Here is a 12,819-nt window from a genome sequence, read left to right as displayed (position 1 = left end):
GCCTCCATCCTTCACCGGCAGAGAAGGGCTGGTTGGGTAAAACACTGGGAAGGAAAAAAAGCCCCAAAGTTTCCATGAGTACAAGAGGGGAATGAAGTACATTCACATGAACCCCAAAGCTTGGCAGAGAAGAAGAAACACCAGGAAGAAAATGGACCCATTATGAAGGTTAATAGGCTGGAAACCACTGCAAGGTTTCGGTCATCATGGGAATCACTGTAAATGCTACTTAAAGGAAAAATAAACAGAAAGCGGGATTAAATAAAATAAATGTGATTTTGAGTGCCCAGCTGTTAAACAGTAACTGGGAATAACTACTGCCTTATAAACCCCTTGAGGTCAAAGGTGCACTGCCTCCAGCAAAAGCAGAGGGAAAGCTCCCCACCAGCAGATAACGCATCTCGTCCTTAGACTGCAGGAATCGAAGCAAAGGCTTGCTCCCGGCTGTCATGCAGAGGGATATCTTCCTCGCAGCAGGAACAGCAGCAGTCCGGTATCTGGGATCCTTAAGGGCAGTGAGCTCCCACCACGTTGCGCAGGTCAACCCTACAAGCCCAGCACAGCTCCCCAGGCGTGCAAGCATCGCTTCCCGCAGCGCAAAAAGCCATCGGTTTAAAGACACCCCAGACTTCTCACCTATGGGTGGACCTGCAGCGCCCACCCAGCTGTGCGCCTCTGGCACACCAAGTGTTTGGGCAATAGGATAATTGGTATTAATCGGAGTTACCTTGCTGGGAGCATTGCATGGACAGGACTGTGGGTTAAATACTCGCGGGGCAGCCCAAGGACTAACGGCCTCAAACAGGCTGGCTGGTTGCTTTGGAGCTGGAAGCCGATGGAAATGTGTTTGTGTGCAATAGCTGATAAGGAATCATCTTCCATTAGCATCGATTTTTAAATTAGAAAACTCCTCTACAGCCACAGCTGTACAATCCACCTGCCTCCTTTTCTCCCCCAGAACTGGCTTGCAGAATCACAGCATTTCAAGACCCCTTTTGGTCTTTCAAGAGGCCGATACAGCAAACACCACCGGGACAAGGCTCCAGCTACACTCAGCAGACCCTCCATCCACCCCTATGCCATGGCTCTAAGGGAAAAATGCCTGGCAGGATCAGCATTGAAACAGGAGCAGCCTGTTTGCAATACCTCCCAGAGAGTCAGGGAAACCAGCCATACAGTCAGAAAAATCACCAGTACACCCACCCCATACCCCTTGCTTGCCCTGGCTGACCCCCAAAAGCCCCCTCACAGCGCTATTTCCACAAGTGTATCACCTAGAGCTGCTCATTTCTCATTTACCAACGCACTATTTTCAGCCCTGGGAAAGACTTTGATTTTGATGCACCCGGTTAGAGGCAAGGCCGGAGAGGAACCCCAGGCTTCAGCTTCGGCTCTTCACTGCTCAGGATTCAGAGGAATCGTCACCAGGATGGAGAAACATCACCGGCCCAGACACCGACTCCTCGCGTCAGAGCAAAACCCACCCCATCCTGCAAACAGGGTTGATTCAATTAAGCTCCTTCCTTTCAAGTGGGGCAGGAAGGGTAACAAGCGACATCCTTGCGGGGATGGCGAGCTCAGAGAATATTTGGAGAAGGGGTTGGTTAACGTAGGGGGACACAGGCTACGCTGCCTGCAAGAGGCTGATGGCTCCAAGGTCAACAGGGATCGGCCAGATGTTCTCACTCCAAAACATGCCCAGGTTGGATGCAAGCCTCGCCCCACGGTGCAAGAATGTGCAATACTCGGAGCTCCCTACAGGAAGCGAAAGGAGGAGACAGAAAACAGCAGACACAGGTTGAACCTCACCCCAGGCCATCTGGAAGGAGAAAACCAAAACATGTCTTTTTCAGCAAGGCAAAGCCCTGAGGAACCTCCTTTTCCAGGCTGCCTACCTTCTCCCTCCCCGCAAAAGGCTGGAAGGAGCTATTCCCTAGGCCCACGCCTTGCAGATAAACCAAAATCCCACAACCCCCACCCAAATCACGGCTCCTGAATTAAGAAGGCTCCGCCGCCAGGCACGAACGGGTCCTGCCAGCGAACTCCAGGTCCGCGGGAGGCAGCCAAGGGGAAGCCGAACCCACCTCAGAGGACCGCGGGAGCCTCACCCGAATTACAATGCAGCCTGTTTGACAAGCTGGAACATCATGTCCTCGGCCACCTAAGTTCTTTGGCTGTCACCAACCTGAAGTAAACAGATTCTGCAGCAGCAATAAGCTCGTTACCAAGGCCACCGTATTGATCCCAAAGTGTAATTAAAATTCACAGTTCAAGCAGCCCAATGCAACAGGGCAACTGGGGCAGCCTCCTCCAGGCATGAATAGCCCCAGCTTCCGCATCCCACTTTCTCAGAGGCAGGGAGCCCACGGGGTGAGATCAGCTGCTGGAAAAAAAAAAAAAAAAAAAAAACCAAAAAAAAACCCAAAAAACCACCCCGAGTGGCAGCTTTCTCTCTGGACCATCAGCCAAGCTGCCGCAGAGCGCCCATTCCCCGCCGAGGGTTACCCACGCTGGGAAGCGTGAGGAGATGATGCTTATCCCACGCTTAGAGGGGTACGGAGCAGACCAGGTTCAGGCACTGCTGAGGGTGGCCAAGTCCCCAGGGCTTTGATGAGGGGCTCCAGCATACCCTGCTGAGACGGTAACAAGATGCTCCTCCTCGGTGGGACCCCCCGACCTTCCTACAGCAGCCCCCAGCCCCGCATTGACCCAACCCACAGTCTCATTGAGAAAGAGCAGGGTCACGCTCTGCAGAAGCGTTAGCACAAGGTCCTTTGCACCCACGGCTCCACGGGGCCAGCAGCAGGCCCTGGGACAGTCACCTCAAACGTCACCACCATCTGCTGAGTGAAGGTGAGTCAGAGTCCCCAGATAAGCAGCCCTGATCAAAAGGCTCAGCAGGAAACGCAACAAACCCTCTGCAAACGCGAACAGCGCCTTCAGGAAACTCCTGATGATAAAAAGACACAGCCAGGCATAAGCAAATCTCTTCACCCGAGTGCTGCTCCGAGCAGGCAAATCCCACACCTTCCCCGGCTCTAACATCTGGGACGAGGCACCCACCAGCTCCTCGGAGGAACAGCACGGACAGGATCCTCACCTGCAAAATTCCCGCATCAAGCCAGTGGGTTATCCAAAAGGATCAACTCCAACCTGACCTTGAAGAGCTGGTTTCCAGAGGAAAAAAATCCCGGCCCCAACCTCTAGCAGGGAACACAGGAACAGGCTCCAACATTTGCATGGGCTGGAAAGCACGGTGAAAACTGTTCAGGCCCCAAAGCAAGTATTGTGGTAGGCTGGTCCCTAGCAGGAGATAATCTCACATTTTGGGAAAGGCCAAAAGAAAACACTGTGCTTCTGCCGCCAGCACACTTCCCACGCTCCAGACCTGGCTGCTCATATGGGAAGGAGGCTCCCACCAAGCACAGCAGGGCTCGCAGGAGAGCCAGCGCTGCTCAGATGGGTGGTCCCCACGCCCCCACCATCAAAAGATGATAAGAGATGCTTCTGAAGACTGGGGAGAACGAATATCCAGCTCTTCTCCCGCCTCCAAAGGCCAGACCTTGGAGTGGAAACCCAGCCTACCTCATGGGACTGCAGGTGGTGGAAAACAGGAGCAAAAGCCAAATGCCCTGGCACAACGCTTTGAAGATGGCTTGCATCCATCAGACCCCGAAGATCTCCTTTCCTCCTCCTCTCCAGTTTAATAACTCAATTAAGCATCTTCTGGCCTTGCAGTAATGCTGGGTCACAAGGATGAGCTTCCCCTCTGGACAGCAATGAGACCCTCCAAAAAGCCAAAGTGATGAGAAGGACCCAGGATTGACTTATAACAGAAATAATTACGATTCTATCACTTTAATATAGCACCACCAGTGACCTGTTGGCTTCCAGCACCCAGTAAATCATCTCTGTTAAGAACACCCTCATGGTTTGCTCTCAGCACGGGTCAGGGTATGACCAGCTCAGCCTGTGACTGTCTAACCACAGCAGCGTGTTCGCTTATTGGGGTTCTCCTGCACCCCAAGGAAGGCCAGACCCATCCCAGGTGATCCACACAGAGTAGCATGAGCCGTTCAGCTCACCCCAGCCCAAGCATCTCATTATAAGAAGGAAAAACTGCAGCGAGAGCAAGAAAGCAAAAGCATGGAGGATCTGGGCAAGGAAGGAAAGACGGTCGAGTGTACGTTTGGCCAAACCACCGGGAGAGGAGGTGGTGGCTGCTGCCCTGGACAAGCACACAAAGGCACAGAAGAATTTACGAGCAGCCAGTCTAAAGGATGAAATTAAAGAAAGGAAAATCAAGTGACTCCGGCAGCTCTGTCAGTACAATGACAGTCTCGTCCCCCTGACAGACTGAAGTGGAAGGTTGTTTATTAGCACCCGGCCTGGCAGAGCTGCAGGGACCTGAGATGACTCCGGACTGAGAAAAATGGGGCAGAAAAGCCGGCCCTGGGAAGGGGCTGTGCGCAGGGCAGGGAAGCAGCCGGCTGCAGCAAGGTCAGACACCGCTCAGGCAGCAGCAGAGCGGCTCCGCAGGCAACTGCAAAAAGCAGCAGCAGGAACGATGCTCTGGAGGAGACATCCAGCCCTCCCTAGGAGACGCAGCTCCCCACGGGCTCCATCCCCCTCTCCCCAGCCTTCCCCTGGCTCCCACCTCCTGCCACCCCCGTGCCAGCCAGCACGCAGCTCCGGCTCGCTACCACTGCAAAGCTGCAGCACTGTGCATTAGCATTCGCCGCCGCACAGCCTCAGTGGGACTCCTCCGGTGCCAGCATCCGCAGGGGCACAGCACCAACCCAAACACACCAGCCACAGGCTTGTCAGCTTCTCGGGGCGCAGAGGTGCCATGTAGCTCACCTCCCCAAAAGCAAACTCGAGGCTTTAGCCCATTCCACACTCCAGGCACGCTGCATGAGTAAGCAGATCTGTCTGCAGAGCGTCCGTCTTGTCTGTCTGTCCGCCGGCACCCAGGTGGGAAGGAGCCCACCAGACAGCAACCCTCCCCCCCCCCCTCCACCCGAGACAAGGACACCACAGGGATCAGGTGAAGTGACAGACAGGAATAACACTTGTCGAGCCCCCCTGCTTTGCCACAAGCACAGCCCCACGTCCTTCCCAGCTGAGGGCACCCACGGTTCAGTTGGGAGTTTAAGGCTCCGCCAACTGGCTGACGCAGATTCGGAAAGCAACTGCCGTCAAGGGCACCTGCGGTCCCCAGGGAGGCAGGAGAGCAGATGCCCAGACGCAGCAGTGATGGCACACAAGGATCTGGAAGAGCACAACCTGCCCTTGAGCTCTGCCATCATCCCCACACCCGTATTCACTTAACCCAGACAAGCCGCAAGCTTCTGTTTCAAATCCTCCCCAGCAACATCAAGGCACGCAGGAGAAAGCAGAAAGCTCAGCGCTGCTCACCTCTGCCTTTAAACCACTCCCCACCAAAGAACCGCCTAGCTCTGACCAAAGCTGGTGGTATTTTGCTGACAGACCAATTTCCCATAAAACTGCAGTGAAAAAGGAGCTCTGGCAGAGCCAGGCAACCCCAGCTTTTGGGGAGAAACCACCCCATTTCTGCAGAAAAGCTCCAGCTCCATTCACCTCAACTGCATCGGCTCCTACTTAAATCCGGGGTTGATCATATTTAATCTCTTAATCTCTTACCTCCTGCTGTTTCACTTTTTCACCTTAAACAAGTCACTGGCAAGAGAGGAAACAAGAGGTCAGCAATCCCCAGGCTGGCTGGGCAGCTCGGGCTTGCTCCGGGCACCCTCGATGCAGCCTGCCAACAGCAAGGAGGATGCCGGTGACTTCTCAGCACCCGTGGGGCCGCTGGGCCTCCAGCTATGTCCGAGATGCTCCCCCAGATCCCGGCTGGACGCGGGACGCTGGCAGACTCGCACCGGCTCTTCCGCTGCACACTGGCACTTTCCCCAAGCGCCAGCACAAGTTCTAGCTCCTCTTTGGGAAGCTATTCAGCGGCAGGTCACACGGAGGAGACGGAGCCTGCACTAAGCTTGGCCACATTCCCACCCTCCCCATCTCCAATCACCTTATGCAAACTGCATCGACAAAGTTCAAGGAGCCTAAAAGCCCAGGGAGGGACCTGCTCCAGCAGCACACCACGACTTCCCCTACCTCAATGCTGGTAAATCATCTCTCTCAATCATCTTCGCTGGCCTCTGACCACGCTGAGAGCTCCAAGGGCAGTGCGCACAAAAGTCACTTCGACTTGCATTCAAACAGAAAGGTGCTTTAATGGTTTAATTGCGATCCTGCTTCGAAGGCATCTGAGCTGGGGGCACGCACCATCTTATCTCAGGAGGGCAATTCTCCCTTCCCTGTCCTTTTATCCTTCTGCCAACGCCTCTGCTATTACAGAACTCTATCCACAGTAACTAGCCAGGCAAGGAAAACAGTGGCCTGAAGCATTTTGTTCCTTGACCTCAGCTGCATCCGTGCTCCCCAAGATCTCACTGGCTGCTGATGTTATCAGCCTTAAATGTCGTGTCTCGCTCTGGGCACCTTTAATATCATCACCCAGCCAGGAAAGGCTGCAGCAGCCGCCGAGTCTGACCCCGTGCTCCTCACGCTGGGCAACAAGCCTGTGTGTACAGCAGCTAATTCAAGGTGATACAAAATTCCATACCCCCAAGACACGCGCAAACTTTGCCTCTGAGGATGCCGGATCGATTCCCCCCTACACACATTGCATTTCTTTTCATGACGCATATTTTGACTCTATAGGATACTTCAGGATTACTAGTTTGCTCTCCCCTCTCAGCTCAGCCAGCTGCAGCCTTGCACTGTTCGCTCCCCAGCTTTGAGAAAGACGCCGGTAACGAAAAGGTAAAAATCCGCAAGTTTGAGCTGCGCAGAGCCACTGCTGGAAGAGACAGATCGCAGCTCCGCATTCCTCTGCTCCTTCCTCCAGGCTATGCGTGTCCACAGCCCAGCTAAACAGGGTTGGGACACAGGGAGAGCCTCCAGAGCCCTGCTCCCCAGCAGCAGCCATGAGGCTGGGCGAGGAGAGATGCCTCCAAACAGCCACCTGACAGCAGCCCCACCAGGAGGGTCGGACGCTCCCCTAACCCCGCCACCGGCCAGAACAGGCAAGAGAGACTTTCCTCCAGAGAAGGAGGACGTTGGCGTTTCGCTGCAACTGCTTTGCTTTTGCTTCCAGCAGGAAGGCAGGTGGCTGCAGCCCCGGGGGGAACATGGTGAGCAGCACAGCAGGGACCTCTGGCCACAGCCCCGGAGCACAAATCCGCCTCGCTGGCAGGACAGGGACTTCAGCAGCACCTTACCAAGCCCGGCAGGTCTGCACCGAGGCAGAAGCACACGTCTCCATGCGCTCATCTATCTAAAAGCTGGTTACCCGAGTTAGTGGAGGTCCTGCACCCTGTCACAGCGGCGTGGCCAGCGCTCGCCCACCCACAGTGCCATCTGTACGCCCCGGAAAGGTTACACAAGCACCGCGGGCAGCAGGGAGCGGCACCCGGAGATCTCAGGAGCTCCTGTGAGAAGGCCTTCAAGGATGAAAGGGTAAAGAGGTGACTCAGGAGAGCTCAGCGCCAAGGGGCTGCTCCAGCAGCCTCCGCCCCCCGCCCAAAGGTGCTCCCACCCACATCTCCAACAGACCCCTTGCCCCAAAAAAAGAGTTCAATGCTCCAAATTTCCTCATGCTGCCCTTCAGAGTGACCTACAGCAGGGTCTCCAGATCACTGCCGCTAGCTCGGCCTATTTAACGGGTCCCCCTCCTCTGTCCCCACTGCAAAGTGCTGTCACCTCCACACACACGGCACTCCCACGGCCCTGACACACAGGGTCTCCAAACCCGCTCCCCCAGTCGTACCTGCCTGTCCCCCTGCCCGGGGTCCCCCTGGCACCCCTATGCCACAGCCAAGACCCCCCTCTTCCCCCCAACCTCCTCCTGCCCAGAGGGGACCCTGGCCCCCCAGGGCTGAACCTCTGCCCTGCCCATAGCAGCCCCCCCTCAGCCCCAGCTAGGCCGGGGCTGTACCGCAGTGCAGACCCTCTCCCCCAGTACCCAGTGTCCCCCTGTCCCACCCCAAACTGGGCCAGCATCCCCTGCCGGCCACCTCTGCCCCAACGCTGGGTACCAGCCGCCCCCAGCCCGGGCCAGCCCCCCCACCGGTACCAGCCCCCTCCAAGCCCGGTACCGATTTCCCACCCCTCCCCCTCACAGGCACCCCCAACCCGGCCCAGGTCTGCTTCCCCAGCACCCCCCACCCCAGGGGGCTGCTCCCTCGGAAGCAGGCCGGGCCCCCCTCCCCCCAAAACGGGGGCTGCTCCCTCGGAAGCAGGCCGGGCCCCCCTCCCCCCAAAACGGGGGCTGCTCCCTCGGAAGCAGGCCGGGCCCCCCTCCCCCCAAAACGGGGGCTGCTCCCTCGGAAGCAGGCCGGGCCTCCCCTCAAACCAGGGGCTGCTCCCCTCCCCAACCGGGCCAGGCCCTCCCCCCCGAACCGGGGGCTGATCCCCCCGCGCCGGGCCCCCCCCTCCCAACCGGGAGCTGCTTCCCCCGCGCCGGGCCGGCTCCCGCCTGTACCGGTACCTTCTTGGGGGCCTTGGTGACGGTGGCCATGAAGGAGTACTTCTCAGCGTCCTCCACCTCCTTGGCCTGCTTCACCTCGTCGCCGCCGGCGGGCTCCGGCACCGACATCCTGAGGCGGCGGCGGGGCGGGCCGCCCGCGGCACCGGGCGGGGCGGGGCACGGCGAGAAGGCAGGAGCGCCCCGGTTCGGCTCGGCCTCGCCCGGCTCGGCTGGGCCCAGCCGGACCCGCGGCGGAGGCTCCGGTGCCGCCGGCTCGCAGCGCGCTGCGGCGGGGACTGCGGCCGCCGCGCTCGGCGCCAGGGGCGGCCCTGCCGTGACGTCAGCGCGTACTGACGTCAGCGCGCACCCGCCGGGCAAGTGAAGCCGCACGGGGCGGCGGGAGGAATGGGCGCGGCGCCCCCTGGCGGCGGCGGGCGGGGATGGCTCGGCGGGGGCGGAGCCGAGCAGTGGCGGGGCGGAGAGGGGGAGGAGCCGGGCAGGGGCGGGGCGGAGAGGGGGCGGAGCCGGGCAGGGGCGGGGCGGGGGGACCGATCGCGGGGCGCATCCCCATGAAGCTGCCAAAGGGGAAACAAAAGAACCTGGATTCTCAGGGAAAAGTGTGTGTGTGTTCAGGGGGGAGGGGAAAGGCAGGGGGGGATAAAAAAAAAATCAGGAAAAAAAATTAAAACACGGGGGAAAAATATTGGGGAGGAAAACATAAATGGGGAAAAAGTAAAAAATCAAGGAAAAAGAATTAAAACTGGGAGAAAAAATAAATTTGTGAAGAAACAATTCAATCGGGGAGGAAACTAAGAATAAATCAGGGAAAAAAATAAAATACGGAGGAAAAAATAAAACGGGGAGGAAAAAGATAAATGGGGAAAAAATAAAAATAATAAATTAAGGAAAAAAATAAACGAAAACTGGGGGAAAAATAAATTGGGGAGGAAGCAATTAAATCGAGAGAAAAAACTAAAAATAAATCAGGGAAAAAATTAAAACACGGGGGAAAGATAAATGGGGGAGGAAAAAGTTAAATCGGGGAAAATTAAAAATAAATCAGGAAAAAAATAAATTAAAACATAGGGGGAAAAAATAAATTGGGGGGAAAAAAATCAGAATTCCAGAAAATGGAGAAATAATGGGGAAAAAACAAGTGACAGGGATGGTGGCAGAAGGTGGACATGGGCAGCGCCTGGGGGGGGGGGGGGGGGGGGGGGCACGGACACCCTTTGGACCCCAGGACCCAGCCTGGGAGCGGCCATGCTGGGCCTGATCCTGCCCAGTGCTGAGCTCCGAGCCGGGAAGGCAGAGGGAGGGGGTGTGGGCTCAGTGGGATGCGGGTGCACGGGCCCGGGTGGGTGTCCAGCCCTGGGTGGGTGCATGGTCCCATCTGGGTGCCTGGTCCCAGGCAGGTGCCAGCACCCTTGGGTGCTGGGCAGGGTCAGCCCCGGCCACACAGACCCCGCTCAGCGCCAGCGTAGGGTCAGGTCCGTGACCTCCCCAGCCCTCATTACCCATTAACGAGCTGCACGGGGTCCTGAGGTCCCTGGGTATCCCCAGCCTGCATCCACAGCCCAGACGGGGGGTGCTGAGCCCCTTTTGGGGGTGCTGGGCAGGGCTGCCTTCCTCCCCTCCTCCTACTCCTCCCCGGGGTCCCCAGTGTGGGGTCCATGCTGGCCCCCTCATTTCAGGCAGGGACACCCACACCCATGGGGCCAGGGATACCAAGGGGCCGCATCCTGCACCGTGGGCGGGGCTCAGGGATGAGCATCCACCGGGGCACCCACCTGGGATGCCAATGGGTGTCTGTCTGTCCCCACCGTGCCTCTGTCCCCACCGATGGGTGTCCATCTGTCCTGTCCCCACCAATGGCTGTCCGTCTGTCCCAGCTGTGCCTCTGTCCCCACCCATGGGTGTCTGTCTGTCCTGTCCCAGGCCCCTGTCCCCACCGATGGGTGTCCATCCATCTGTCCTGCTGGGCACCACCCTACTTGCAGACCCACCCATGGGTGCTCACCCACCCGGCCCCAGCATCACCCCCAGGTCCATAGGGTCCCCAAACAGGCTTTGGGGACAGGCTCATGCCCCTGTCCCGGGCACCCTGACCCCAGCCCCAAGCCCCCCAGGGGCACCCAAGGTGGGGTCTGAGCCTTGCAGGGGCTTTGCTTTCCCCGGGGCATCGCCTGAACACACAAGCTGCAAAAACATCGCCATTTGGGTTAAATCCCAAGGCGGGGAGGGGGAGGCGGGATGCAGATAACATTTTTTAACCAAAATCACTGTGTCTGGCCACAAAACGGCCTCCAGCCACCAGAACTCTCCAGCAGCCAAAACCCCATCCCGGACCCACTGTGCCCCAGGAACCGCGGTCCTGGGGCCTTTTCCGGGCACTTCTGCCCCGTCAGCAGCTCTCTGGTGGCGCGGTGGCGCGGGGGGAGGCTTTCCAGGGTGGGCAGAGCCCTCTCGGGGCGCCTGGGGGGGTCTTGGGGCGCTTGGGGGGGGGTCTCAGTGCAGCAGGATGAGCCTGGGAGGTCCCAGTTCCCCTGATGCTGCAAGCACTGGGGATGCAGGGGGACCCCCCAGGTTTGGTGCTGGGCGCCCAGGAGGGGTGCTGGGGCAGAGTGCCCCCCATCTGTGCCACCCCAGGAGCTGCTCGCCGACACCTTCCCCTCCCACCAACCATCTTTTGCCCAAAACCATCTTTTTTTACCCCACCCAAGCAGCTTTTTAAGGGACAAACACTCATTTTGGACCCCAAGAGTGACCCCAGGGTGCCACCACCCTCCCTGCTCCCCTCAACCCTGGTGGGGGGATTCTCTTTCCACCCTCCCCTACAACCGTGGAGGGATGGGATATGGCTCCTGGCTCTGTGTGTCCCATGATGTGGGGGGCTGAGAGCAGTTTTTGCCCCTCTCCCCCCCCCCCCCCGCAGGGGGCTGGAGGGGGGGTGTCGGGGCAGGGAGTCACTTCCCTGCTCCCAGCTGGGTCAGCAGCAGGGTGGGGAAGAACCCCCAGTTGTGGCCATGAGAGAAGCAGAGGGACCCTCCTTGCCCAGACCCCCGGATTTTTGCTTTTTTCCCCCGTTTTCCATGGGCTTATACAGGTTTGGGCTGCTCCAAGCAGCCAGAGGGGCTCAGGGATGAGGGTCTGTGGGGTGTAAGTTCGGAGGGGCCGGGTACGGGTGCTCCTCGCAGCCCCCCAGCAGCCAGGGCCGCCTCCACCTTTGCTCCTCTGAGCTCTACCAAAGCATTAAGCTGCCACCACGGCCCTGCCATCATTCAGCTCCAGAGTTAACACCCTCCCCTGTGCAGCCGGCTTCCACCTGGAGCTGCCTGCGGGGCAGGGGCTCGCTTCCCCCAGCACCCCCAAACCCGGGCACCCTGCCCACCCCTAAGAGCAGCCTCTGACCTTAAATACCCCCACAAATCCAACCATAATGATTGTGGCCCGAATCCGGCGGGATATATATAGGTCCCACTTCCCTGGGAAGGGGATGTGGACCTGGGAAACCCCCGGGCTGCTGCTGGGGAGAGGAAGGGCTGGGCTGAGTCAGCTCCCCTCGAGGAATCCTGTTTGTCAGCAAAGGCAGAGCAAGCTCAGGACCCTGACACCCGCAAAAGGCTCCCGGGTCCCATCCTGCCCTTCCCGTCCCCCCCTAGGCGAGCGATGGAGGGGGAGGGGCTTAAACTGCACCCCCAACCCCTCCGTGAGCACGCTGGTAGGGGCTCCCCATGGTGTCGAAGCCCCCTGGGTACCACCCTGGAGATGCTGGATCGGTGCGAGGGGAGCGGGGTGCAGGGCTCCCCCGTTCCTGGAAGGCAAAAGTGGCCGGGGAGGGGGGTGGGGGTGGGGGGCAAGGAAATGCCTCTTTTCGCGCTGCCTCTCCAAGTGAAGTGCTCGCAGGAAGCTTTGCCGAGAGCAGCCTCGAGTGTGTTTGCTTTAAACAGCTGCTTCCCCAGATTTCGGGGGGCCCCGCCGCCAGGGAAGGGATGCCGGGCTGAAGCCCCTGGCCCCCACGCTCCCGGAGGGACACGGGTGGGCTGGGGCGGGGCAGGAAGGTCAGACCCTCCCCTCCACCCTCGTGCCACTGGCCATGAACTCCCGCCTGCATCAACAGGAAAGCGGCCGGGAGCCTGATCCCGAGCCAGGGCTCCGGCAGCCTTCCCAGAGCCCCCCCAGAGCTGCCCCCATGGGCTCCTGGGGACTCCCCCCTGCAGGACACTAAAGCCACCCCCCCGGTGCAGGGAGGGGACACAGCCTGG

The 12,819-nt window shown here is 58.9% G+C and overlaps 1 protein-coding gene across 3 annotated transcripts in view; it reads right to left on the bottom strand.

Moving 5' to 3' along the window:
- The window catches only part of AHCYL1 (adenosylhomocysteinase like 1), a 30,434-nt gene extending 18,078 nt beyond the window's left edge, over window positions 1–12,356 (bottom strand). The window contains exons 1-2 of one of the 3 annotated variants that reach the window (XM_080367353.1): window positions 8,576–12,348; window positions 7,379–7,529 (exon numbers count right to left, since the gene is read on the bottom strand). Coding sequence is in view for 1 of the 3 variants with exons in the window: in XM_080367352.1 (XP_080223478.1) it covers window positions 8,576–8,683 (108 nt within the window). In the remaining 2 variants the exon portion in view is untranslated. Of the gene's footprint in view, window positions 1–7,378; window positions 7,530–8,575 lie in introns of all 3 variants that reach the window. The other 2 variants (XR_013924115.1, XM_080367352.1) reach the window with 2 other exon arrangements.
- Window positions 12,357–12,819: the final 463 nt, after the last annotated feature.

The sequence above is a fragment of the Falco punctatus genome, assembly GCF_963210335.1.
Source record: "Falco punctatus genome assembly, chromosome: 17".
In the NCBI taxonomy this organism is placed as follows: Eukaryota; Metazoa; Chordata; class Aves; order Falconiformes; family Falconidae; genus Falco; species Falco punctatus.
The sequence above is the reverse complement of the archived record's forward strand: the minus strand, read 5'-3'. Positions and strand labels throughout refer to the sequence as shown.